Here is a 27462-nt window from a genome sequence, read left to right as displayed (position 1 = left end):
ATGGCGGGCGATCGAAAGATCAAGGTGAGGCACCTGTGAATCGACCCACTGAAGTTCGAAATGCAAAGCGGTTTGAACACGGAAAGACGCTCGTGAATTCGAATTAACCTGACAACCATATTCAGCATACGCTTAATTTGTCCTCCCTTTTTGATAATTCCTAGATAAAAGAGCTCCTAAAACGAAGTTTATTTTAGCAATTATTCAACCAGAGCCCGTTGGAAATGAGTTGGCTATACTGAATCATCTCATATCCAACAAGCGCGATTGGAATAATAGTTTTATTAAAAACTATAGAAATTGCCACAGTGAAGAGCCATGTGCATTGCAGCATAAATGAAGGCGACGACATCAAAAGTGCTAGTGATATCCTACGGTGGGTTAAAGGGTGCCAGGCACATCAATAATATTGTTAAGACTCAAGAATCAGGCTAGCCCATGAAACACACAATGTCTGGGATCCTGTCTCTAAATTTTTTTAGGTTTGCGAGTGTAGAAAGCTTATGATGTGGGCCCTGGTAAACGTTTCACACCTGCACAATGAGGAATGGATTTGAAAGACCTCAAGGGCCTACAGACTTAAGCGTAAAGCAGCCCTTAAATGTACTGTGCACAAGAGAGACTGCTACTTTTAGATGCAGGAGTTTGACAAGTGTCAGCTCCAACAGCCTCAGTCTAGGCATAGTTAATAGAAGGGGATTATTATAAAACTCAACAAAGTTCTTTGTTGTATGTTTTTGTTCTCTTTTTTGGCCTTGAACTTGCACACAATTTTTGTATACTACTGACCGAGGAACTAACCAATAGAAAAATTTTGGTTACGTAATTCATGCATAGTGTATGAGCACAAAAAAGATTGCGCATGGTCATGGACCTTCCAACACAAATCTTGGCATCTTTGTTTGCTCCTTTGATGTTTGCCGGGCTTCATAACCATTCCCCTCAATTAACTATGGTCTAGGACCTCGCAATCTATTGAAGAAGAGTCCCAGGTTTTCAAAGCTACGAGAGTGTATTCCTCCTACCTTGAGGAGGGATTCACAAAAACATACCAGTATTTTGCAGTCTGCAGAAACACATGGATCAGCGGGTAAACACCTAATGAGGTTAGAGAAAGAAACGGCATAGACAGCGTCAAATAAGATGGGTTGAAATCCCAAACGTCCTTTAGTGATCATGATCAACATGAAAAATCTCAAAGGGATGGGTGTGACGAACCCGCTTTTCTGAGAAAGTGAAAAGAACATTCCTGGAAGGTGAGGAGACAGGGCGAAAATGTAGTGGATGAGTGCAGTAAGATGAGACTCTGCAAGACAGCAGTGGCAGGAAAATGTCCAGCAAAGAAGATTAGCTTGCTGCAGACCAAATAGCCCAGTACTTCAGTAGGTTGTCTGTGATGTACAGAAGTGGCCAACTCACCATACACCAGGCTGATCTGAGTCCTTCTCAAGATTAAGCAGAAGAGATCTTGACCAGGCTTGCAGTAGGAAAACAGCACTACTTCCCAGCTACTTTAACATCCACCATGTAGAATATGTAACACAGTCTTGTGACCAGAAAAAAACAAATTATTTATTTCACAGCGCTTTGGAGCTACGGATGTACACTGGAGGTTACTAAGCAGAAAAGCCGAGAGCCACTCAAGCTTCTTGAATGCCTAGAAAAATTCAAAAAGTTCAACCAGGGCCAAACCTTGCTAAACCTAAGGCACTGGTGCCGTGTATGGTGTTATGTGTGCTCGCTTGGACCCTAGGTTTTTCAGATAATTTCAGCTACTAGATCTTCTCAAGGCTCAATTTTTTCTCAGAATTGCAATTTTTTTTCACACATCTTCTTACTCGCAGATATGCGATTATTTATAATATTTTGTGCTAACATCCTTGAGGTATAAAATTTATCTGCGGTTAATTCAGTATAGGAACTTTCAGAAGAAAAACGTTAGCTGAAGCGCAGTCTTACAGTTCAAGTATTATATACGTGTTTACCAAGATTTACTTGCATGCCTGATCGATGTAGCAAAATCAATATCTCAAGGGTTTTTTGAACTCAAAATGGGGGCAAACAATAGTTTCAGCAAAGAATACTTCTCAGGATTGATGAGTTTGTATGCCGAATGTAAAGTAAGAGTTGAGAATGATTAATTGCAAGATCAAGTATTAATGATTGAGCAGGGTATCAAGAGTAATCTAAAAAGCAGGATATAGGCCGAGAAAAACTCTCATCTAACTAGTCAATGTTTTAGAATTTAAACATCATGGCCGTTCATTCCCATATTTAGATTGTACGAATAGAATTTAGGTGTTTTGCACTGTTATTTAACCCGCTGACGTACAAGCTAACTCTTACTCCCACCGTGGTACAAGGGGGAAGTGAATGGAATCCCCTTGGGTTTTCTTTCTGTTAAGGCACAGCGAAACAAATTTACATTGATTAGATAGCCCAGGGCTCGAAATTGCGACTCACTGGTCGCAAAGCGACCAAAAATTGAGCACTGGCGACTAAATTTTCAGAACTGGTCGCCAGCTGGCGACTCGCGTTTTGTCCGATAACTAAAGAAAACCACGACACAACTTTTGTTTTTAAACCTTTATATTAGGAAATCAATCGGATATGGTAGCTAGTATACAACTCACCTTTCCGTTCCCAGTAAAATAATATCTGAATATTACAAGATAATCGGAAAAATTGAATGTATTTCGAAACGTCGATACTGCGTTCACGGCGTATCATATTGTTTCAGCGGCTTCTTCCGAAACTGGGGTCGCAGGCGCACTTCAACACCATGTGCTTTTCATTTGCCGCGAAAATGGCGGCAGATGCCAATCAGTGGAAGGAATTACGTGAGTTTTTATGTGCGGGGAATGAAGATTCAGCCAAAGGGTTAATCAAAACTTTGAATCCTTCGAGGAAAGCAAGTCAAAAATAAAGAACGGCATTTCGAAGAAGTAGCAAAGGGAAAATACGCAAGGACCCGTGTTTGTCTCACAATGAAAACCAAGGACTTAAAACGTTCTATGCTTCGCTTCATTTAAAAATAAAATGACTATGGAGACAACCATCACCTTCGGACCAGAGACATATCAACTGAGAACAACGGTAGCTTTACTCATGTTGTTACTCATGTTGTTTCTAATTGTTTTCTTTCTTCAATTGTGACTTTTCTTGCATGCAAAGTAACGTACAAAATCGTGTTCTTGTGTAAGTTATTTATAAAATAAGTTAGCGACCAAAATTTACGATCTGGCGACCAAAATTTTTCCGTTAGTCGCCAGCTGGCTCCCGAACGAAAAAGTTAATTTCGAGCCCTGTAGCCCTGAACTTGGTCTACAAAATGCTACCATAATCATTGGTTGTGACATCATATGATGTCAAATGACGTCATTTGACCCGCCACCTTGGATCCGCCATCTTGGATTTTACTTTTTTCTTAAAAAGTCAAGAAATATCAGAAATTAATACAAAATCAAGCCAGAATACTTATGAAATGTACAAATTGGTGAATTTCTGGAATTTGATGAAGAAAACTGGAAAACAAACTACAGAATTATGTCAAAGAAAGTTGATTTTTGGCCAAACCCACATCAAACTAGCGGTTGCCATGGAAACGTCAAAAAAGATGATAGACACACAATTGACATATCAAAATATCCGCGAAGGATGAATGAACAGCTACTGAAAGTTTCAGCCCCTTAGAGTAAATCGTCTTTTCAAAATTTTGAAAAAAACCTTATTGGGGGATGGCATTCACCCTTCCCACCCACCGTGTACGTGCGAGGGTTAAGGGATATTGCAAAGAGTTTTGCATTCATTGAGCTTCCACTGCCCTAAATAATATTCAAAGACTTTGACAAACTGGTTCTATAATATCCAATATTTTTAGATTTCGCCCTTGTCTCTTTGTTAAAACTAGTCTCTTGTCACGTTATTTAAACAGCTTTTGTTACCAAAAAATAACAGATGCCAAAAATTTTATTCTTGATTTCCGTAGGCCAAGGGTGACTCTAAACTGTGGTAAAATTAGTTTTGATTTAGAAAGCTGGATTTAAGCAATATTTGAGTCAGAATTTCAGCTAATTTGCCTTATAGCTAAATGTTGCGTGACATGGGTAGGAAATGACAATCCTTGATTGGCACCTGTCACTTCAAATGACTTGAAACTCCTGGTGTGAACTAAGATAGGTCCAATCTATATTTGTGTTAAATATCAATAAAATTCAATGCATTCTGTAAGCAGGAGTGGTGTCTAAAATTGATGCTTATTTTTGTGACATTTTTGGGATTTTAGTCTAAAAACCAGGGGGGGAGGTGGGGTCTAACTCCTAAGGGAAAAATCCCAAAGCCGGCCCACTTTGTCTTTTAGAGTTGTTGGGTAGTACCTTCAATCTGGCAAAGTTTCATCCAAAAAGGAGAGATGACATGTATCACCCCTGCCTGGTCCTCTGGTAAACTTGGTCTTAATTATTTGAAGACTCACTGAAATACTGTGAAGGGCTGTATTGCTGTCAATGAACGTAACGAATCTACTAAAACATTAACAGGCTAAAGTACTGATTGCCTGTTATATAATTAGAAGCTCTTTTGTGTGAGAGAAGAACTGAAGCACATAAAAATAGTATTGATTGTCTTTAGAGGCTCACTTGTGTGAGAGAAAACGTAACGCAACGTAACGCAACGTAACGCAACTGGTATATTCCCATTGATAATGTGTGTTTGTTTATTCGAGATAACGAAAGGATTAAAGTTTCCATGAGAAGCACGTGGAATTCTTCTTAATAAATATTTCCCTTTGTATTTATAAATGTCAACAGTGAAAATAAAATAAACATCGACCGGAATAAACCTTCTCGCAAACACTATTTACATGTGCGTTCTGGTAAACAGGTACCGGTAAGCTCAATGTCAGCAAGAATACACAAAACCTTAAACATACTCGTGGCATGGTTGTCGACTCAAGGATTGAACTGTGACAGTTTCGTTAGAGTAAAACTCTCTAGGCTTAAATATCTTCAATTGTAAACCAACAAATATTTGAGCGAATTTTTGAAATGGTTGGTGTCGATGTTTACCGTGATGGACTCCTTGATTTTTGAATACGCCGATTCAATGATTATTGTGTGAATATCGTGTTAATATCGTATGAATATCGTATGAACATCGTGAATCAATGTGTTGCTTGTTTAGACTAAGCATTAGGCACATAGGTCGGATGAACACGCGGGTTCGGTTGCTGAATTCGTTGTTTCGTTTCGCAGGCCGAGTGAACAGTGAACTCGTTGGTTCGATGCGTAACACGGAACGGATGATCCGCGAACTCTATGCAATTTTCACAGTTCAATTCAATACACAAAGTCGAAACACTTTCTAAATTGTCTTACCTTCCGTTTATTTCCTGAATACGTTCACGTTGCTTAGAGCACTACACTGTCTGCACAAGCTACATGTACTCCTTGCCAGAATCGCAGAATCTTTCGAAATTAGTTCCAGTTGTGACGTGATTAAATTGTCAATCAAATTTGTCCTTTTGCGTCGACAGAGAAAAAGAAACACCGGGCAAACCTTACCGTGGCCTGCCACAGGCATCCCACGGAATAGCTTACATTTTCCTTAAGGTATTCACACTGAGCTTTTAGAATTAAGTGATGTTATGCGTTATATACAATTTCTTGATCATTACTATACTATCCATAGGAATCGAGCCTAAAGCTGCCGGTAAAAAAGTTAAACAGAATTATGAAATATATTTGCGTCTAGAATAAGTCTAGTCCAACGTTTCTGAATTCTGAGTAATGTACAAAGTTTGTCACTCGAGATATTAATGAACTGATTGTAAAATCTTAATTAACTTTGATAATATCAACAAACAAAGTGGGAGTAGGTGAAGTTGGTTGATGGTTTGAGTCTTTTTGTTGTTGTTGTTTCCCGGAAACTAAACGTTCTGTTTACTTTTATTTGTTCACGTTGGCGAACTAGAGGTGAAGACAATAAACTTGCAGAAGACCATCACGAACGAACTATAATTTGTATTATCTTGATTCTTTTACAACTTTGTTCTTTTAATTCCACTCAAAGAATTCTACTTACAATGGGTTTACGGAAATGAAGTGAGACTGAGACTGTTCAAGCTAACAGATTTTAACTGGTATTAGTAGATTGTATATATTATATTATTATTAGACATTTTAAATAGTTTTACTATTCAACTCTGACAACTCTCAAATTGCAATAAACAGATATGAATGCGCATGATCCCTCAAGAGGGACGCTTCAAACTGTGATAGTCTTACATGCATATCGCGGATGCGTAGACTGTTATCGCAATCAAAGCTGCTTTCCCGCTTTATTGGTACTCAACGCACGTAAAGCAAAACTTAAACTGACAATTTTCAGTTTTGGGGAGGTGGTAGCTCATAACAAATCCCTTCAGCTACAGAAATATGCACCCTCTCTGCAACGAGTTCTGGATTTTAGAACTGAATTGTAGGTGTCAACGGCTTAGTAAGAGAGAAATGACAGCTATGCTTTTTTTTTTTCTTAAAATTATGGTGCTGTCAGATTATCGACTATATAGACAATGTTAATGTCCCCAAAAACGTGAAAAAATACAATATAGAGGACGTCTGTCTGAAATGAACCTAACACATTTCAGTGGAATCTGCTACCGGAGAGTCAACAACTTATGTTAACCTACAGATCATTATTTTACTCTATAAATGTATACAAATTTATTATTGTGAATCTTCTTAAAGTTTAGAAATGAGACCCGAGACAACTCATGAAAGCCATGCACAATATCTCTTCCGGCTTCCTTTAAATGAATAGACTGGATAGGAACATCCCAGCTGTACCCGCGCTTGATTGTTTCTTTCAATGAATGAACTTGCTCCATGGTGTTTGAATGATGAAGAAAACCATTTGGCATAAATTCCATTCATGACATTATGTTAGTCTTACAATTCTTTAAAACCATTTCTTAATTTACTATAATGAATTTTCTTCTATTGCTAATATGACATCCAAGACCAATATCAAAAACTGAGCAAGCTCCACTCTTAATTTAAGACAGTGCTTAGACAGCTTTAAGAAAATCTCTTTAACAGGCGTTTGATCACCGATTTCTTGGTAAGCTAAGGGATTACGTAGCTCAACAATAGCTATCACGATGAACAGCAAAGCACTTGTCTGATTGTCTTCTTTACCGCTTGTCTCACTTCTTCTATCTTCCAGCAGTAAAGGATCGGGTTTAATGACGAGTTGAAGAAAACTAATGTGATTGTATATTGGTTAGCGAGAAAAACAGATGAAGATAGTTCGCTACTAGTAAACAAGGCTACCACTATACCTAGGGGCAAATAACAAACCACCAGTGTCACTTGCAACCATATTGCACTGGACACTGCCTTTTTGCATCGCGCTATGTTCAATGGACTTGTTTGGTGCGGTTGTTGAGACTGGTCTTGTAACTGAACTTGACGACGACGAAGGGTGAAGAAAATCGTTGTGTAAGAGATGATTGAGGTTACTAGGCACAGTAATACAACTAATACACTTGACCACAAGGTTACACTTAAATTCCAAAAGCATATTAACGTCAAGGCAGTTGACACAACCCAAAAGGTAATAACGATTGCGTAGGTTCGCTTCAAAGTTGCTACTTGCCTGTATCTCAGTCCCAACAACAGCGCGAGAAGTCTGTCCACGCTTATTGCAGTCACCGTCAATAGAGACACTCCAGATAAAGTAAGGCCTGTTATCACAGCCGCGGCTGATACGTAGGGACAAATATTCCTAAATTCACCTACTAAAGTAATCCAATAGATAATTACCAGAGGCTTTGAAATAAGTCCAACACAAAGATCAGTTATTGCAAGGCAGCGTAGCAAGAGTTTGGACGGCGGATGAAGTGAAGAATCCTTGCGAAGAGCGACTAGGATAAAAGCATTTCCAAGAAACGCAGTAATGGAGAGAAAAAAGTTAAAGACTGAAAGAAATACTAACTGCTCATGAATTGCAGATGTCCTGGTTAGACTCGAAGGGCAGTACAGTTCTTCCAGTGCTTTTGTTGTTGCCATCGATTTTTCCGCTCTGAAACAACGAAAAATTCAAACGCCTTTTGTGATATTAGCTTGTTGAGCAAGTGGGAGGGCCGAGCTGCAAACTATTTGACGGAAGTTTACCCCGTTGGTGCTCGCTATATATCTTATCAAACAAGTCATGTGACGCGAATGACTTCAAAAAGCATTAATCTAGCCAAGCAGATGTTTTGCTACCAAAGGCTCCTTTTACAGACTGTTTTAAAAAACCCCTCAGGACTTCAGTCTATAAGGAAGACGGTTTCACTAATCAAATGATGTTATCACTAGCGCCATCTTTCTCTAGTACCGAGGACAGGGTGCTCTGAGGGCGAGAATGTTTAGAGCCAAATCTCTACAACTTACAGTTAGACTAAGTCGTTAGCTTCTCGATTCTGGTTTGCGCATGCTCTGTGTTCTCTATAGTTGCGTTGTTGTTCTCTGAGTTTGAACCATAGGTCCCTCCTTTTCATCCCATTGCGGGGCGGTGAGCGTAGAGAGGTGAGCTCAACAGCGAATGTGCAGGTCCCTGCATTTCGTCGGGTGTACACGATAAGCAGGAATTTCCTTTAACCCAGGGAGGAGACAAACACAAAAAGTAAAGTATCTTTTCCACGAAAACACGAGGACATTGGGTGGCACTCTTTACTTCGGTATCTCGATTCCAAGAGCTATTTAGGATCCAACAGCAACGGACCAACAACAGACTGGTCAGCGGTTTCTAATATCAAAACTGACTGATTTTTAAAACCACTTACCTTCAATTCAATAATGACCAACAGTAATATTGTCTGTATTCTGTCCTTTAAAGTCTTTAAACAGTTCAGGCTGATCATTTTTCACTCGCAACTGTTAAGGAATAAAAATTCGATTTTTCGTGACGTTCTTGTTTGCGTGCGATTAATGGATACGAGTGCGTCAGAAAAAGGTAAATATAGGACCAGACTTGGTGTCTACTTAATACAGGTTTGACTCTAATCTCTTGAACCACCATGGCCATCGCATGGAACAGGTTTTCTTTATCTTGTCCATCCCTGCTCTCAAGTAAGTGGTTAATGTGTTTATTTTCCTAAAAAAAAATCATCTTGAGAAAAGATAATGGGGGAAATTTCCCTCAAAGCAATTAAAAAATATTCTGCGATATCTGTTGCCTAAAAGACAACTACTTGTATTAACCTCCCCGTCATTATTTGCATTTTTCAATATACCTTTATAAATATTCATCGCATAAAACAAATAACACCGGAGACAAATCATGGAAAAATGAATAAAAAACATAACAACGTGATTTCAAACTTTTACTGTTAAAGTTCAAGTCGCAGATACCACACCGTGTTCCGTAGTAAACCGATCCGATTTGAGGATAATTCGATCGCTCTGTTTCGCATAATTGAGCTTTCGGGTACTGTAAATAGATATGGATATCACGAAATGATATCAACAAATGCGTTGATAAAAAGAAGGAAAGACATTACACCCACTGTTACTGGGAATGGATCTCACGACGAATAAATTACGACGCATCAACTCTATCCATTTCACTAAGTCACCAGGCAGCGTAATGAAGTAAATGAAAAAAGTAGTTTTATATGAACTGATGCCTGGGGGGCCTGCCTGGGTATTAATTGAACATCTAAATTTAGTCGGCAAGCAGTTTCTATCCCCGCGAAGAGCCTGCTCGCAGGCTAAGCTGAATTTTTGAATTAAGACATCTCACTCTAGGGCCAAGAGTCCGGTTTTGGCCAGATAAAGGGCGAAGAGAAAAAAAGCATTACGGGAATCAAAGAGTTCTTTTCTTTCATTGCCTCGAAATTTGAATTTGCAAGCAAATATCTACCCTATTTTATTTCTCTAGGATCTCTCAAAGATAACAAAGAACGAAAATAATATTCGAGGCCCACTCCCGGGATTGAACCCAGAACTTTGAGATTGTAAATGCATACACCTTGAATATTTTATGTTAAATGTTAGTTGCAACAACTTGTAATTTAGTCTTATGTTTCTGGTTTTTCTTTTCTTTTTCTTTTCTTATTTCTTATTTCTTTTCTTTTTTTCGAATTTTACTTGTTTATTATTTATTTCTCAGTACATTAGAGAGAGGCCTTATCAGCCTCATCAACCCGAATTTCATCAAGTTATTTATGTATGCTCTAATTGAAGACCAGTTTTAGATGCAGCCTGGATAATCGGAGGTAATGAAGGAGCTAAGTAGATGGCGAAGAAGCCTCAAGCAAACACATGCAAGGGGAGGAAAGTCTTTGATATTATAATGGAAAATAAAGAAGAAAATAAAATAAAACGAGAAACCCACAATACAGGGATATAATTTTAGATCAGGCACCTGCCTGAAGGATGCATTAGTATTAGTGACCGGTAGAGAAGCGGTACTTTCCTTGCGATAACATTTCAAACAAGGATGAACTTGGTGAATTCTTGGTACGGAATTACTTCTACTTATGTATTCTGTTACTGTTATTTCTTAACAATGCCATTGACAGAGATTTGACTTCACTTTTTTCATCCTTGCAACCTTGATTTAATTCATAAATATGATATTTGACCTATGGATTGAAACATCAGGGAACAGACATTTCCATATATTAACGCTGTTTACAGAAGATCTATTTGCCTAGTTCAGTAGATGAAAGACACTTTAATTAAAACAGTCAGAACAGTAAGGGCTTTTTAAACAATTTTTGCTGTTCCAACAATTTCTCGTTTTTCAAAGGTTATAACAAACTGAAGGAAAACGATCCTTTTTCTCAACCGTCAAAGTTATCGTATAGAGCAGGTGGTTTTTTTTAATTTATCCATCGCTAATGTCATTTTATTGTCTATGTTTATTTTCCAAAAATGACCAATCTTGAGAAAATGCAATGTAGCTAACATCTGCCTCACCGAATGTTGTAGAAACTGCTGCTCGAATGTAAACTGCCTGATATATTAACCTTCAGAGAAATGCCTACAAATTAATGAATATTCTCTGAGGTTTGAAAGTAAGAATGAAGACAACTTATAAAGCAAAAGACTATTTTTTTTTCCTGTTACATTGTGTAAAACTGAGATGTAGTTACCGGGAAACCCACCGACTGCACACAATCAAACTTTTTATCTAATTGCACGAGGTGATCAAACTTTGCTTTGATCGCTAAAAAGCTCGTTTAAATCTTTTAGGATCTCTTAAACATCACATTGACAACAACAGAAATTGACATTAATTCCAATTATTATGTCTTTTTTTTTTCAAACTACACGTCTGCGAAAAAAAAATATGATAGAGAAGTGTTTACGCTTGTTAATGTTTCATGGAATATTTATATCACAAACTAAGCCGCCTCCACTTTATTTCAGACACTAGTGTTAAGACAGCTATGGGGAAATCTTCATGACCGTTTACTATCACGGTTTTATCTTTTCCTACTAAGCTAAGCCGAGGGATGATGTAACTCGACAAGAGCTAACAAGATGAACGGCACAACACTTGTTCGATTGTCTCCTTTACTGCTTGTCTCACTTCCTTTATCTTCCAGCAGTAAACCATTGGGTTTAATGATGAGTTTATGAAAACTAAAGTGGCTGTATAATGACTAGCGAGAAAAGCAGATAAAGAAACTACGCTATTAATGGAGAAAACCGCTACTATACCCTGTGGAAGGTAACAAGCGACCATTGTCACTTGCAACCATATCACACTGGTCACTGCCTCTTTGTATCGCGCTATGTTTAGTGGAAATGTTTTGCTCGGTCGCTGAGAGTGGTCTTGTAGCCGAGCTTGATGATGACGGAGGGAGAGGAAAATCTTAGTATAGGAAACGATCGAGGTTAGTAAACACAGTGGTTCAACTATCATGATTGACCACCAGGTTATGAGGGAATTCCAAACGTACAATGTTGTTATGGCGGCGGACCCAACCCAAGAGCTAACAACAATCATATAGGTTAGCTTTAAAGTTACAACTTGTCTGTATCTGAGCCTCAACAACAGAGCGAGAAGTCTGTCCACGCTTATTAGAGTCATTGTCACCAGAGACACTCCACCCAAAGCAACGCTTGTTATTCTAAACGCGGCCGATACCGAGCGACAAATAATCCAGTCTTCATTTACTACAGACATCCAATAGGCAACAGCGAGAGGTTCCGTAATAAGACCAACACAAAAATCGGTTGTTGCAAGGCTTCGGAGCAAGAGTTTAGACGGCGGGTGAAGGGAAGACTCCTTACCAAGAACGACTAGAATTAAAGCATTTCCAAGAAATGCAGTAATGGAGAGAAAGACGTTCAAAACTGAAAGAAACATGAAGTGGTCGTGCATCCCAGGTGTTACAGTTAAACCTGTCCAGCACATCAGTTGTTCATATGTTAGCTGCTTCGTATCTTCAGAAACGTTCGCCGTTGCCATCACCCTGCGATTTTCGCAATCTGAACGTGTTTTGTAATGCCGAATTGAGTGGATGGGAAGGCCGTGCGATAAAACAATTGGCTGGCGATCGTGACGTACGTGCGCGCTTGTTCATTATTTTGTTTTACATGTCGATCTACAGATGGCTTGAAAAACACTGAACTAGCCTAGCAGATGGTTTTCTCTACCAAAGACCCTTTTGTTGAAAACAAAAATAGTAGTAAATAAAGTATGTTCCGACCCCCTTTTAGGATCAGTCAAGGATTACCGTAGTATTAGCCAAGCTACGCAGTTCCCAGATGCTAAAGGAGGAATAAATATAAATGGCATCGGAAAGATAAGATAACTAACCAAATTTTTATCCCAGAAAATTAATTATCATTTGATGTAAGTAGTCTGAGGCACTACTGTTTCTAGATATTTTCTGGACGAACAAATTACATCGGAAAGATCACAGATAAAATTAAATGTCAACATGTCAGAAAAATAATAATTATTTGACGTGAGTAGTTTGAGACATTGCTCAACCCCAAAGTTGATTGGTTGTCACTGATCTTACCATGTTTTCTAGATAAAAACCCTCCTTTTGTTAAACGCGTCAATCTGTATTGATTTTTGAGCAAAAAAGATCAAATACTTTTATTCAGATGTCTTTCAGCGACGCTTTTGATATTGACGCTGCGTTGAATAGGTGTTCTACTAAGGGAGGGTGGAAAAATTTTACGGGCTTCCCGCTGTTCGGGAAAGGAGCCCGCGCTCCTCACTGCAGACGAGTAGTATTGTTCTCTAATAACAATTTACTCCGATTGACCTCAATTATATTCATAATTACGAGATTACAAAATTAAATCACACGCGTAATAACCAAGACCAAAGTTTGTTTACATTACCTGCACGTGCACTTGAACCACTCCACAGCGGTCTCCTTGGCAAAGAGGACAGTGGGTGTTGTAGAGAGGTGACCGCTATGGCGACGTAGGGGTGTAATATGACACCTGGTTTTCAGGGGGGTTTAACATTTTTATTTTTATTTAAAGGCACACTGTAGCATACAAATCGTAACACAGAGACAAACAGAAACCTGTTGGCTCGAGCTAAATCTAGCCTGAGTTGGGTGAAAAGCAGTTAAGACCACGAACATCAACGTTGACTACATTGTTAAATTAATCGCAAATGGACACGAGTCACTAAACTGAATTTTTATTGTTTAAGAATCGATTGAACAGTGATAATCCCGAACAGTTGACAGAATGATTCTGGGCTATTTTTTTTGGATTGACATGTTGAACAAAATAATCAAAACCTACGCGCACACGTTGCGTGATGTCCGGTCAAATATCTTGACACACCACCCTCCCACTCTCTCAATAAGCTCAGATTCGGAAGGATTAAGATTGTTCGTTGTTGCAGAGTGGGAAAATCACAAAGTGATGGCAACAGCAAACTATTCTCAAGATGGGAAGCAGAAAACATACGAACAACTGATATGCTGGGCAGATTTAACTGCAGCGCCTGCAGTTCATGGCCAGTTGATATTTCTTTCAGTTTTAAACATTTTTCTCTCCGTTACTGCATTTCTTGGAAATGCTTTGATTTTAATTGCTCTTCGCAAGGAGTCTTCCCTTCATCCACCGTCTAAAGCCTTGCTTCGCAGCCTCGCAACAACTGATCTCTGTGTTGGTCTAATTGCAGAGCCTCTCATTGCTATCTATTGGATTTCTCTATTGAATGAACATTGGAATATTTGTCGCCTGGTATCAGCAGCCGTTTATATAACAAGTTTTATTTTGTGTGAAGTATCTCTGTTGACAATGACAGCAATAAGCGTGGACAGACTTCTCGCCCTGTTGTTGGGACTGAGATACAGACAAGTTGTAACTTTGAAGAGAACCTACGTGATCGTCATCACCTTCTGGGTTGTGTCCACTGTCTTCTCGACAGCGTACTTCTGGAATCTGTTTATCATCCTGTCCTTTATTGTTGTGGTTGTACCACTGAGTCTAGTAACCTCAATCATCTCGTACACAAAGATTTTCCTAACCCTCCGTCATCATCAAGCTCAGTTACAAGACCGAACTCAACAACCGAACCAAACAAGTCCACTGAACATAGCGCGATACAAAAAGGCCGTGTCCAGTGCGTTATGGTTGCAAATGACGCTGGTTGCTTGTTATCTACCCCGTGCTATAGTGGCCGCTCTGTCCACTCACAGTGAACTTTCTTCATTTGTTTTTCTCGCTGGCAAATATACACAGACTTTAGTTTTCTTAAACTCGTCATTAAACCCGATTCTTTACTGTTGGAAGATAGAAGAAGTCAGACAAGCAGTAAAGGAGGCAATCAGGCAAGTGCTTTGCTGTTCAATATAATAACTCTCGTCGAGTTATATAATTCCTTTGCTCACCAAAATAAAGATGAAAACTATACCTAACGGTTAGATATGAAGATTTCCTCAAAGTCGTCAACAATGTCTAAATTTAAGAGTGAAGCTTGCTCAGTTTAGGATATCGGTATTACATGAAGCATTAACAAAAGCAAAAACTACTTTATCAGTGTAGATAGAATATATTTTTTAAGACTTGAAGACTTAGAAGACAATTAATGGAAATAATGCAAAGTCACCTTCTTTGTTTATCAAACACAATCCTTTTGTCAAGATAGTTAACTGAAATTATCAGCCGTGACCCGGGTTAACTAGTCGGGTTACCATAAGGTGATCATTTCTTTTCATTTAAATGGAAGCCGCCAGAGATCTTATATATGTATGCAGAACGGGCATCAAATTGATGGTCTCGTGCAATTCGCGAAAGGTTAGATAGTGTACTCTCACGGTTTACTCGGAACACAGAAACTGCGACTTAATTTTAACAGTGAACGTTTGAGTTCAGATTAGCCTGGTTTTTCTACAGGATTTTATCGGTCCTTCTACAAAATTCAAAAATTCAAAAAAATTATTTAATAATCCCGTTGACATTTAATAACAAATAATCAGGGAGTTGATATAAGTAGTTGACACTCAGGCAGCAATGTTAATCGAAGCAGATTTCCTTGTTGTATTTTCTCACGATAAGTCATTTGTGGAACATAAATAAAGTCAATAAACTGACAGTAGCGATGGACAATTTTATTAAGATCTGTCATATGCGATAACTCAGGTGGTCGAGGATAAGATAGGATAGTAAAGTATCTCCAGGATTTTTTTAAGAGGGGGGGGGGAGGGTGGTTAGTACCTTGGGGTTGTAGAACCAATAGGGCATGCCCCTAAAATGTTACCATTTTGACAATTGGATCCTAATTGAAACTCTTACACTAGCAATGCCGCAAAGTAGAAATTACGATGGGGTGTCTGTCTAGAGTGTTTGCTTTTATTTCCGCCATAATATTCACAAGCTTTTTTAATTTGTTTTATTTTTGCCTTTCCAAATAATGGGGGAGGGGAGGCTAGCCGCCCCTTATGTCCGCCCCCTCTCTGTCTAACACCATATTTAAAAGCAGACACTCGGTGTATAAGTTCAAATGTAGCTTATAGACGTAAATTATTTGATCCTGTGAAAAGATGAGATACATGCCCAGGAAAACACAACACTTATAAATCCGCGGTTCTAAAATGAAACGAAAGTAGCGGTGACTTAAGTACACTGAAGCAAAATAAACCGAAATAAATGCAAAATAAATAAATACAAAACAAGGTAGTGCCTCATACAGTGGGAGATCGCCATACAATTGTAAGAATTAACTGGCAAAGCGCGAAATCTCATGGAAAACAACCACCAAAAAGAATGTTCAAAAGCGCATGGCAAAAGAAACAACTGCCCTGGAGAATGATGTAGATCCGCAATACATGCAAACTAGATCCTACACCGGCCTGTCAGTATTAAGCGGACAGTGGCCTCAGTAAGCCCGAAACATCTCTTCCCTTGATTGGAAAACGTTACTATGGTTTAAACTAACTTAAAGAAAGCCAGAAATGGAAATGTTATATCGAGCCGTCGATCCAATTTACGGTTGAAAGAGAAACAGAACGGAAAATATCCTTTCTTGACGTCACTGTCTGTCGACGAGATGATGGCCAACTCTCCACTAAAGTCTATCGTAAACCGACACACACAGAAAGATATCTCCCGTCTGACTCTCACCATCCGGCTGCTCACAAAAGGGCTGTGGTTAAGTCTCTGACTGATCGTGCAAAAGCTATCCCGTCTTCTGTTGACCAACAATCAAAGGAAATGAAACATGTAATCGCGGCACCCAGGTCGAACGGCTACCCGAAACGCTTTGTTATTCATGCAAGTAAACCAAAACGGCCTTGTCAACAAACGCCTGAAACTGCACCGGATGACAAAAAAGGTTTCTGCATTTTACCGTATGTCAAGGGCACTACGGAACCGATTAAGCGAATCCTAAGCAATAACAATATCAAATTTGCTTTAAAACCACACCATACCATCGGCAATTTATTTCCCAAACCAAAGGACCCAATCCCGAAAGATCAGACTCGTGGCGCAATTTATTCAATTCCCTGTCAAGGTTGTGACAAAAGCAACATCGGGGAAACGAAACGAAAATTTTCCACCCGGCTCAGAGAAGATCAAAAAGCGGTTGTAAACAAACACTCGCACAAGTCAGCTTTCGCGGAACATTGTTTAGACTCTGGCCACACCATCTCCTGGGAATCTTCAAAGATTTTACGTGCAAGCACAAATTGGCGCAACAGACGTATTTTAGAAGCATGGGAAATTAACACTTGAAGGAATCCGCTGAACCGCGGTGATGGCATGCATTTGCCGCACGAATTTTTTTAAATTTAGCCCTAAGGGACAGAACATAATTAGTTCCGATTTGCTGATTTGCATAGTATAAGAACGTGCCTTTTTACAAATTCCTTGTCACTTTCCCCTGATGAAGGCTGAAGTTTTAGCCGAAACGTTGGGACTTTTACAAAAATTTTTACCAACATTTTTACATTTTTTAAACCAGGGTAACGTTTTCCAATCATGAATCAACCACCTGGTTACAGGACGACTTTTTAAAACCATTTCTTCCCTTATTTTCTTTAAAACAAATCTGTATTAAGCGGACACCTCTGGTAAGCGGATACTAGCGAGGTCCCGTAACCCTTTGAACGGATCCCCGATTAAGGACGTTCGCGCGAAAATTTTCCAGTCGATAGATTTCTTTTAAATTTTTACTGCTAATAATGAGTTACTTGTGTCAGAAGTGCAAAAAAATTGGGTGTCACTGACTTCGTTTCAGAGATAAAGTGTGTGGAAAACTACCCTGGTTCTGAAAAATTGGCGCACGTAATTCAACATGGTCTACAGGGGTTTATAGTTAAAAGTATCGAAGGTAAGTCAAGGGGGGCAAACGATCTTAGTCATATTTTGTAGGAGTGGGTCCGTCGCGTAAACAATTCCGAATGTAAACAACGTTTTCACAAAACGTAACCCTTCAAGAGGCATTTGAAACCGTCACACAGATAAACGAAGGGCTAAAAAAAAAAACCGAATTCGATGGTGCATTTTGCAAAAAATTCAAACTTCCATGATCCAGTCGACAGATTTTCTTCAGTTTTTTGGCTAAACGTAGAAAATTGGTAAAGAAAATGATCCATCACCGAACATCAAAGATCGTTAAATCCAGGCAAAGCTATAGCACTGGCCATCTGCTCTACCATTGCTCATTATAATGCATAGCGCGCGCTCTCAAGCATCCCTGTTCACCGAACTCATCAGAGTCTTATTAAACAACACGGACGCGGATATGAAACTGAATAAATTTTGTTTTGTTGATTTCTGTTGTTTAAAACCTCTGTTAAGCGGACCTTGAAGTAAATTTACAATGCAGTTATGGATTACGTCATGGAAAGAGTCGATTGAAAAGGAAAGATTCCATACAGCTGAAAAACAGATTAAGAACAATTTTAGAGTTGTGAAGGTGAATTAATCATCATGACACGAGCGTGGGACAAAGAAAAATTCTGCGTCCTCGACAGGAATCGAACCCATGACCTCCCGAACACCGGGCGGGCGCTCTATCCACTGAGCTACGAGAACTCATGGAGAGCAAGGTCATTTAACTTAGTTCATATGTGATAGGTCCCACGCTCGTGTCATGTTGATTAATTCACCTTCACATTTCATTACCGAGCTTAAAATTCACCATCTTTATTAACTTATCACTACTCACGATGAATTCGTGCACTCTATCCACTCTAGCTCGGTGGATAGAGTGCCCGCCCGGTGTTCGGGAGGTCATGGGTTCGATTCCTGTCGGGGACTCAGAATTTTTCTTTGTCCCACGCTCGTGTCATGTTAATTAATTCACCTTCACATTTCATTACCGAGCTTAAAATTCACCATCTTTATTAACTTATCACTACTCACGATGAATTCGATAGCGTTGAACCTAGCAGTATGCAGGACACCTATCATATCTGAACTCAGTTAAATAACCTTGCTCTCCATGAGTTCTCGTAGCTCAGTGGATAGAGTGCCCGCCCGGTATTCGGGAGGTCATGGGTTCGATTCCTGCCGGGGACTCAGAATTTTTCTTTGTCCCACGCTCGTGTCCGTCACATTTCATTACCGAGCTTAAAATTCACCATCTTTATTAATTTATCAATTTTAGAGTTGGTCACGAACTTGAACTAATCTGGAATATGTTTAGTGCCAATCCTTAGCTATTAAGTCTTAATCGCAAGCAAATATTTTGTGTGCTTTTTGAACAAACCTCTGATTTGTAGCGCGGACACCAGGGGAGGTGCCATAGGGTCCACTAGACAGAGGTGCACAGAACGCCGTTGTTCCTTACTTCGCTCTCAAAGAAGTGGATCACGGATTGGTTTGTTTGTTTGAGTCACATCGGGGGTTAAATTTTCGTGACGTCATTTGCGCGCGACGCTACTTGAACCAAGATCATTCCCCACCATCTAAAGGTTGAGTTGATCCCCGACGGCCGGATCTAGGGGGAGGGTGCAGGGGGTGGGCATCTCCCCTAAGATGAAGCTTTATTTGTATTCGCTTTTAAAATTTGTTTACCTCACCAGTCAGTTACGCCGTTCCTTAGCGGTGCACGCCCTCCTAAGAAAAATTCTTGATCCGCCCCTGTACCGTACGACCATAGATAACTTCCAATCAGTGACTGCGAGTGCATTTTTACAAGTGACTGTCTGCTGGCTGAGAGATTTTCTGACGGAAAGTGCTGGAGAAATTAGGAGGTTCCGCATGTATCTTCTGAGAAGAAGGAAAACTATAGCAATTACACTGTTTTAGAAATGCTGTCTTTTTTTGTAGTGGTGATGATGCATGAAACTATTCATGTGTCCCTCAAAGACGCTTTAGAGGGGTACTTTATCGAGGCTTTACTATCACAGCTCTAGAGCTAAATTAGATCAAACTTTACAAACGAATTCAAATAATTGTTTTCAGTGTTTTCAGTGTTTGGTAGTAAAACCATCTGTTAGGATGATTCGATGTTCTTCATCTGCTGATTGATATGTTTGTCAAGTAATAAAATAAAGTAGGCACGTTTGTCATGCCCTCCAGGCAAATATTTTCTCTACGACCCTCCCACTCACGTAACAAGCTAATATTACAAAAGTAGTTTTATCGCAGAGTGATGGCACCGACAAACTTTTCTGGAAATGTGAAGCAGAAAGCGGAATATGAACAACTCATATGCTGGGAAGGTTTAACTACATCATTGGAGTTCACGAGCAGTTCATATTTCTTTCAGTTTTAAACATTTTCCTCTCAATTACTGCGTTTCTTGGAAATGCTTTGATTCTAGTCGCAAGGAGTCTTCCCTTCACCCGCCGTCTAAACTCTTGCTCCGAAGCCTTACAACAACTGATTTTTGTGTAGGAGTTATTACAGAGCCTGTCGCTGTTGGCTATTGGATGTTTGTAGTAAATGATCATGAAGATTAGAAAATCTGTCGCTACGTGACTGCAGCCGCTTATAATAACGAGTATTATTTTGTGAGGAGTGTCTGTTGACAAATGCTGCAATAAACGAGGACAGACTTCTCGCCTTGTTGTGTCGGGAATGAGATACAGAAAAGTTGTAACTTTAAAGCGAACTTAAGTGATCTTTTGGGGTGTGTCCGCTGTCTTTTCAACAGCGTATTTCTGGAATTTTCTTATAATCACATGGCGTATCTTTCCAGTTGTATCCTTGTGTCTTGCAACCTCAGTCATCTCTTACACAAAGATCGAACTCTCCCTTCGTCATCGTCAAGCTCAGTTACAAGACTAGTCTCAACAACCGAACCAAACAAGTCCATTGAACATAGCGCGATGCAAAAAGGCCGTCTTCAGTGCGATATGGTTGCAAATGACGCAGGTCGTTTGTTATCTTCCTTATCGTATAGTGGCGGCTTTGGCCCTTAATAGTGGACTTTCTTCATAAATTTTTATCGCTGGGCAATCTACAGGGACTATAGAAGATGGAAGGATGCAGGAAGTGAGCCAAGCAGCAAAGGACACAATCAGACAAGTACTTTGCTGTTCGTAGAGTTAGTTCTTGTCGAGCTATATCATGCCTAAGCTTATCAGGAAAAGACAGAAAAGGAAGCATCCGGCAACCCTCTGGATCACTAAAAATACTCAATGGGGTGGTCTAATGTCAATGTTAATGGCGTATCTACAAAAGCACTTCATGCAAGGAAACAATAGGACGATCAACACTCCTTCAAGCGATGAATATTTTAAACAAGCTTCAATGCCAAGTTGTAACTTAACGGTATCAGATAACATACGTAACCTTGTTTAAATGTACAGTGCAATAAATTGTCCTCTATTCACTACTCTACGGTATACAGTACTGTATTTCTATGACTCACAGTTCACAACAAAATATCTTATTCCGTCATTTCATAGTTGTTACGTTCAGGGTGGCCACTTGATACAGGTAAAAATAACAAAGAAAGACAAACATAGAACTGCTACAGGGTGGCCGCAGCCGCTTAATAGAGGTGGCCGCCTAATAAAGGTAACAAATACAGCATTTGTATGAGCGAAAAATTGGGACTTTGAAAACTGGCCGCTTAATAGAGGGTGGCCGCTTAATATAGGGCCGTTATAAGCAGTTTCGACTGTAGTTAAAATTTAAGGTGATTTCTTCATAGCTGTCTTAACACTGTTTTAAATTAAGAGTGGAGCTCCCTCAGTTTAGGAAATTTGTATTGGTGTTACAAAACATTTTTATTGCATACACTGTAAATTAATAATGGGCCTATTTTGAAGACTTGGAGACTTGAAAGACATCAACTAAATGAAATATATGTCAATCCTTGTTCTTTAATATTCAAACAGCATGGTTCTGTCAAGACAGCTAATTCTGAAAACATCCAGTTAGCGTATGAATTAGTAGAGTTACCTTACAGTGATATTTCTTCTCATTTAACGCATCCGAAGAGATATTGTATTTGGTTGTACAACGGACGTTTAAGAGATTGAATGGATGCGGTCATTTTTGTTTTCTTAAAGTCATCTTTAAACCCGATTTTCTACTGCTGGAAGGAAACAGAAGAAAAAGGAAACAAGAAATATTTAAAAATAATGCTTAACAAGTTCAGTGTACGTTGAATGCATACAAAATTATTCTGGGTATTTCTAGACGGTTAAATTTTACCAAGCGGTAGTTTGGTCTGTAACATGTCGTCGACTACTCACGTTAAGAAAATAATGTCGATTACGTTGTATAGAATCAGCGTGTAATGCAGACCTAAAGAGATGCGTTAGCCTACTGGGTGTTTTTTTTTACGAACTTGGTTGACTGAGCTGACCCAGTTTAATTTCTCTTCCTTTCTCTCCAACCAAGTTTAGAATATGCACTTGGAGTTACTGATTATCGAGGACCCGGTAACAGGGGTAAAATGGGAACTGGGATTGGCCAGTTTTTGCCACGGGAAAGAGGGAGTTAGGTCAATGTAGGCCTTTACACAAATATCCGGATATTTTTTGAGATATTTAGAAGTGTCCGAGATATTTAGAAAGGCTTAGAAAATTTTAAGATATTTAGAAAATTTTGGGATATTTAAAAAAATTTATAGCTTTTTTTGGCTGTTTTCCAGCTTTTCCTCGGTATTTTCTTGACAGAATACTCAGTTCTATCATTCGAATTTTCTACGCTAGAAATAATCCAGTTCAGCGGTTTCCCACTCGAATAATGTTTCCATATCACTAGCAGCCAGTTGTAAAAATGGCGGATGCTGGAAACAATAGGCCTGAACCTTCTTCAGGAAGTTGCTTTATTTCCATCATACTAGTGTAGACAATCTCTGACATACTTTTCAGCTCCCGTTCGGGAAAATTTTGGCCTAAGGGATTCAAAATCGGTTTCTTTTTAAAACAAAAATACGAGAGATTTCGAGATATTCAGAGGATTTTTCGAGATATTTAGAAACGTTTGGGGGATATTTAGACATTTTTTGAGAATTTCCGGAAAGATATTTAGGCGATTTTACGTGATATTTGTGTAAAGGCCTAGGCCAATACCTCATTAGGAATATGGAGAAACGGGCTTAAATGGGAATTGGGACAAACGATTTTAAAGCATATGAGTCAGGTGAAGGTAAAGTCTGTATACAAGCCAAGTGGCCCATCAGGCCGGAGCTTATCCCGGTTTCCGTAGGAGTATTTCTACTCTCCCTGGATCGGATGTTAGTCCATCGCAGGGGTACCCCCAGCATTAAGTTCGCCCGTACCAGGCCAATTTATGCACCTGGGTGGAAAGAGACACTGTGAGAGTAAAGTGTGTTGCCCAAGGACACAAGCATGGATATTAATTTTGCCGACGGCTTTGCAGTCATTTTATCTTACCATTAAACAAATAAATTCACCAAGCATTTCATCAAACCGAACAAACAAATAAAAACGAGGAAGTCTCCATACTTTGTAAACACAATGTGCAAATTACCACGTTCGAGCGTCAAATATAGCGAATCCTGTTCGCTTTCAAAGTATAAAATGGTTTCTCGGCCTTTCTCCTTTTCCAACTGTGACAAAAGAAGACATTTTAGCAGTCTACGAAGCGGCTGTCCCTACTAACACAAAGACTTAATTTGTATCAAACAAACGTTTGAGTTTAGAATAGTCTGGTTTTTTATCAGTTTTCTAAGGTTTCACCGTAATTCTAATTGAGTATTTTGACAGGATTATTATAAGCTGACTGAGTGATATTTACTCGACGATCTATCCTAAGAGATCTACTGATAGGTAGCCAGCCTCGTGAATCAATAAAATAATAGCGGATACTACACCAAACAGGAAGTCTACTAAGAAGTACAATGGCTGTTCACATGGGTTATAATTCGTGGTACACTTCTTTGCCGTTCTTCTGGAGAACGTGATGCACGACGACCAATCAAGTTCTAAAATGTCTTTCCCGAATTTTGGCACTGTCTGTCGTATTTGAGAACTCTGACAATGATAGACAAACAGGACCGAATCTAAATTCCTGTGAGATTCGTAGCTTGCCGGAATAATAATCGACTTTGTCCTTGGCTTTGCCGTCGTCGTTGCTAAAACGAGCTCCCTAATATCATGGTGGTGGTGTGGTATTGGTCCTGGTGGTTTTAATGACGAAGATGATGGTGTGGTGATGATTCTACTCCCTTTTAGGACATTCTCTGTTGCTTATATAACAGTCAGCAAAAGGGGTCTTGACAGTAAAACCACCTGCTTGCCTAGTTCAATTTTTGTCAAGTCACATCTGACATGGAGCTGACATGAAAACAACATAATTAAAAAGCACGCCAGTAGGTCATCGACTCCGAGGCCACATAATTTCCCATACGGTCCTCTCAGTCACGAACATGTAGTAAGCTCATATATATACAAAATGCGCTTAGACTGTCCTTTATTGCAGAGTGGGAATCTTCAGAATGATGGCAACAGCAAACCTTTCTGGAGATGGCATGCAGGAAACAGTGGAGCAACTGTTCTGCCCGACACATTTAACTGCAGCAGCTGAAATTCACGGCCAGTTGACATTTATTTCAGTTTTAAACATTTTTCTCTCCATCACATCATTCCTTGGAAATGTTCTGATCCTAGTCGCTCTTCACAAGGAATCTTCTCTTCATCCGCCTTCCAAACTCTTGCTTCGCTGCCTGGCAACAACTGATCTTTGTGTTGGTCTTATTTCAGAACCTATTGCGGTTGCCTACTGGATGTCTCTACGGGATGGTCATTGGAATATTTGTCCCTACGCATCAGCGGCGAGTATTGTATCAGGTACAATTTTGTCCGGAGTGTCTCTGTTGACAATGACTGCGATAAACGTGGACAGACTTCTCGCCCTTTTGTTGCGACTGAGATACAGACAAGTTGTAACTTTGAAGCGAACCTACGTGATCATTGTTTGCATGTGGGTTTTGCCCATTGCCATAACAACAACGTACTTTTGGGATTTCCTTATAACCTTGTGGTTAATCGTGATAGGGGAATTACTGTGCCTAGTAACCTCAATCATCTCTTACACAAAGATTTTCCTAACCCTTCGTCGTCATCAAGCTCAGTTACAAGACCAGTCTCAACAACCGAACCAAACAAGTCCACTGAACATAGCGAGATACAAAAAGGCAGTGTCCAGTGCACTTTGGTTGCAACTGACACTGGTAGCTTGCTATCTTCCCCAAGGTTTAGTGGCGGCTTTGGCCCCTAATAGTGGACTATCTTCATCTGTTTTTCTTGCTATCCAATATGCAGCTACATTAGTTTTCTTAAACTCGTCGTTGAACCCGATTCTTTACTGCTGGAAGATGCAAGAAGTGAGACAAGCAGTAAAGGAGACAATCAGACAAGTGCTTTGCTGATCATCGTGTTAACTCTTGTCGAGTTATATCACCCTTAGCTTACCGAGAGAAGATAAAAAAAATAGTTAACGTTTACGAAGATATCATTAAAGCTGCCTTAGCCCTGTCTAGCTTGAAACAGAAAACCTTCATACGTGTAACATAGATATTAATGTTCTAAACATCGGTAACTTGAAATGAAAACATATCTTCATGAATTCCAACTACATCGTTTTGTGAAGAGAATTAATTAACATAACAAGTAAGCGGGTTAATTCTAGTTTGGTTGCGCTAATGTTTTGTTTCTCTTCCAGTGTAGAACTGCTTTTCAGTGTTCAAAAAAATAAATTTAATTGATGGCCTCGAGCAGTGTGGGGAAAAGTTCTATTGGGTTGATGAAGAACGCAGGAAGTGCGACCTAATTTTAGCAATAAACGTTTGAGTTCAGATTAAAAAGAAGATCGAGGGAAATTCTGCTCGCGGGGTAACTATTGCCAGGTTTTTGAATGACAAAAACAATGATCAAAGCAAGTAGTTGGCAGTCGTTGGCAGTCGTTGGCAGTAGTTGGCAGTAGTTGAGGCAGATGTTTCGCTAATAAATTATATTTTCTCAAGATGCGTCACTTTTGGAACATAAGTATAGTCGGTAAATTAAACTGACTGCAGGGATGGACAAAATAAAGACCTGTTCTATGCAATAATTTTCAAAAACTCCTAAAATAAGAACAAAAATTAAACGCAGTGTCTGGTGCAGTTCGGTTTGATCGCTTGTTTATCTACCTTAGGGTATATAACTAGTATTATTATACATTGAACTCTCTATCTCTTTTCCGATTGGCCGAAAGCGTGCAGCGAATTTTCGAAATCAGCGCCTGTGACGTCATCTACTGGCTGCAGACTATATAACATTCATGTCAAGGACACTCAAGGTTACGGGTGATCATGTCATGTATGACCGCGGTGCATGATTTCTAAGGGTAATCATGTCAAGTTCGCGCGCTTTGTGTTGCCACCCGTCAGTGAGGGCCTTCGGTTTCTGCTCATAACTGCTACCTCGACCTTGATTATTCTGGATATCACGAAAACCTTATCTAATAATTGTTCAATAATTCGCACTAAAGCTACCGCCGTTTTCTTTTACTTTTTTGTGCTCTTTGAGGACAACTGAACATCCTTGTATGAAGTAAAACTTTTATTTCTTATTTTTCTTTTAAACTATATAACTCGTAGTGTTCCTATAACTTAGGCAATTTATCATGAACATGAATGATATTCTACAATCTAGCCTACGAATTAACGAGATTCCAAACGTAAAACTGGCGATCGGAAGGGTATTTAGTCGCAATTGAACAATTAACACCAGAAGCATATCACCTATGTGATATGCTTCTGTTAACACTTAATGACTGGTCCCGAGGGAACAGTGAATGTTGTTTCCCGATAATCTCAATGTTCCCCAAGGGACCAGTCATTAAGTGATTTGTTATATAGCAAAACAAAACAAAAGTAAATTTTGAAAAACGCGCTGAGATTTCAGCGACAACATCAGGCCACCTTCAACTGCACGCTCTGATTCTGTGCAACAGCGGTCAACATTTCGCGGGTAACAGTGAACTGTTTCCCGTTTGACGTCATGTTTTCGCAATGTTGCCCGCTCATGGCATTTGGTGGTAATCAGTTTCATTGTTAGATGTCATGTCACCATGACCTAGCCAAAATGAATGGGCGCACTGTATAGCGGAAAAAACGCCAGCTATATAACAACATATGTTAATATCTCGAAAACGTGCAAAACGCCACTTACGAGATGGTTTAGCTAGAATTCTCGCTTTGAATTTCGATTCAGAAAACCACTTTTTCAATTACTTACGATATCTTCTGAGTTGTTTTCCTCTCAAAATCCATCTTCAGGATCTTTGAAATCATTTTAAATTTAGGGTCTCTGCCATCTCGAAGCGTATTACGCGCCTAGTTTTTTTTTAAATCGGGATCGATTCGAGCACTACTGCAAATATTTAATACCGTTCTTCTTTATACGAGGGGTTACTATTGGGTTTTGGCAGGAGCCCATCACCTGGTTTTGGCCTCTGGGCCAAAACCTTGCTTGCAGGGGCAAATTATATTGGCGCCGACTTATAGCGAACAGGCTTCATTAAACCCGATTCTTTACTGCTGAAAGATGCAATAACTGAGACA

General features: G+C 39.4%; 4 protein-coding genes across 4 annotated transcripts; 2 read left to right on the top strand and 2 right to left on the bottom strand.

Annotated features, from left to right (window-relative positions):
• Positions 1 to 7074: 7074 nt before the first annotated feature.
• LOC145481115 (melanocyte-stimulating hormone receptor-like) lies at positions 7075 to 9169 on the bottom strand. Its single transcript, XM_081459510.1, has one exon. It carries the CDS (start codon positions 8067 to 8069, stop codon positions 7155 to 7157), a length of 915 nt encoding a protein of 304 aa, XP_081315636.1. The 5' UTR covers positions 8070 to 9169; the 3' UTR covers positions 7075 to 7154.
• A 127-nt stretch (positions 9170 to 9296) lies between these two features.
• On the bottom strand, positions 9297 to 13110 carry LOC145481114 (high-affinity lysophosphatidic acid receptor-like). Its single transcript, XM_081459509.1, has one exon. It carries the CDS (start codon positions 12466 to 12468, stop codon positions 11527 to 11529), a length of 942 nt encoding a protein of 313 aa, XP_081315635.1. The 5' UTR covers positions 12469 to 13110; the 3' UTR covers positions 9297 to 11526.
• A 2-nt stretch (positions 13111 to 13112) lies between these two features.
• LOC145481113 (melanocyte-stimulating hormone receptor-like) lies at positions 13113 to 17114 on the top strand. The gene has a single exon (XM_081459508.1). The coding sequence runs from the start codon at positions 13719 to 13721 to the stop codon at positions 14835 to 14837; it is 1119 nt and encodes a 372-aa protein (XP_081315634.1). The 5' UTR covers positions 13113 to 13718; the 3' UTR covers positions 14838 to 17114.
• A 6560-nt stretch (positions 17115 to 23674) lies between these two features.
• LOC145483011 (melanocyte-stimulating hormone receptor-like) lies at positions 23675 to 26425 on the top strand. The gene has a single exon (XM_081461633.1). The coding sequence runs from the start codon at positions 24355 to 24357 to the stop codon at positions 25285 to 25287; it is 933 nt and encodes a 310-aa protein (XP_081317759.1). The 5' UTR covers positions 23675 to 24354; the 3' UTR covers positions 25288 to 26425.
• The last annotated feature ends 1037 nt before the right edge of the window (positions 26426 to 27462 follow it).

This window comes from Orbicella franksi, chromosome 3, assembly GCF_964199315.1.
Source record: "Orbicella franksi chromosome 3, jaOrbFran1.1, whole genome shotgun sequence".
NCBI lineage: Eukaryota > Metazoa > Cnidaria > Anthozoa > Scleractinia > Merulinidae > Orbicella > Orbicella franksi.
Note: the sequence above shows the minus strand (reverse complement) of the source record. Positions and strands in the feature narration are given on the sequence as shown.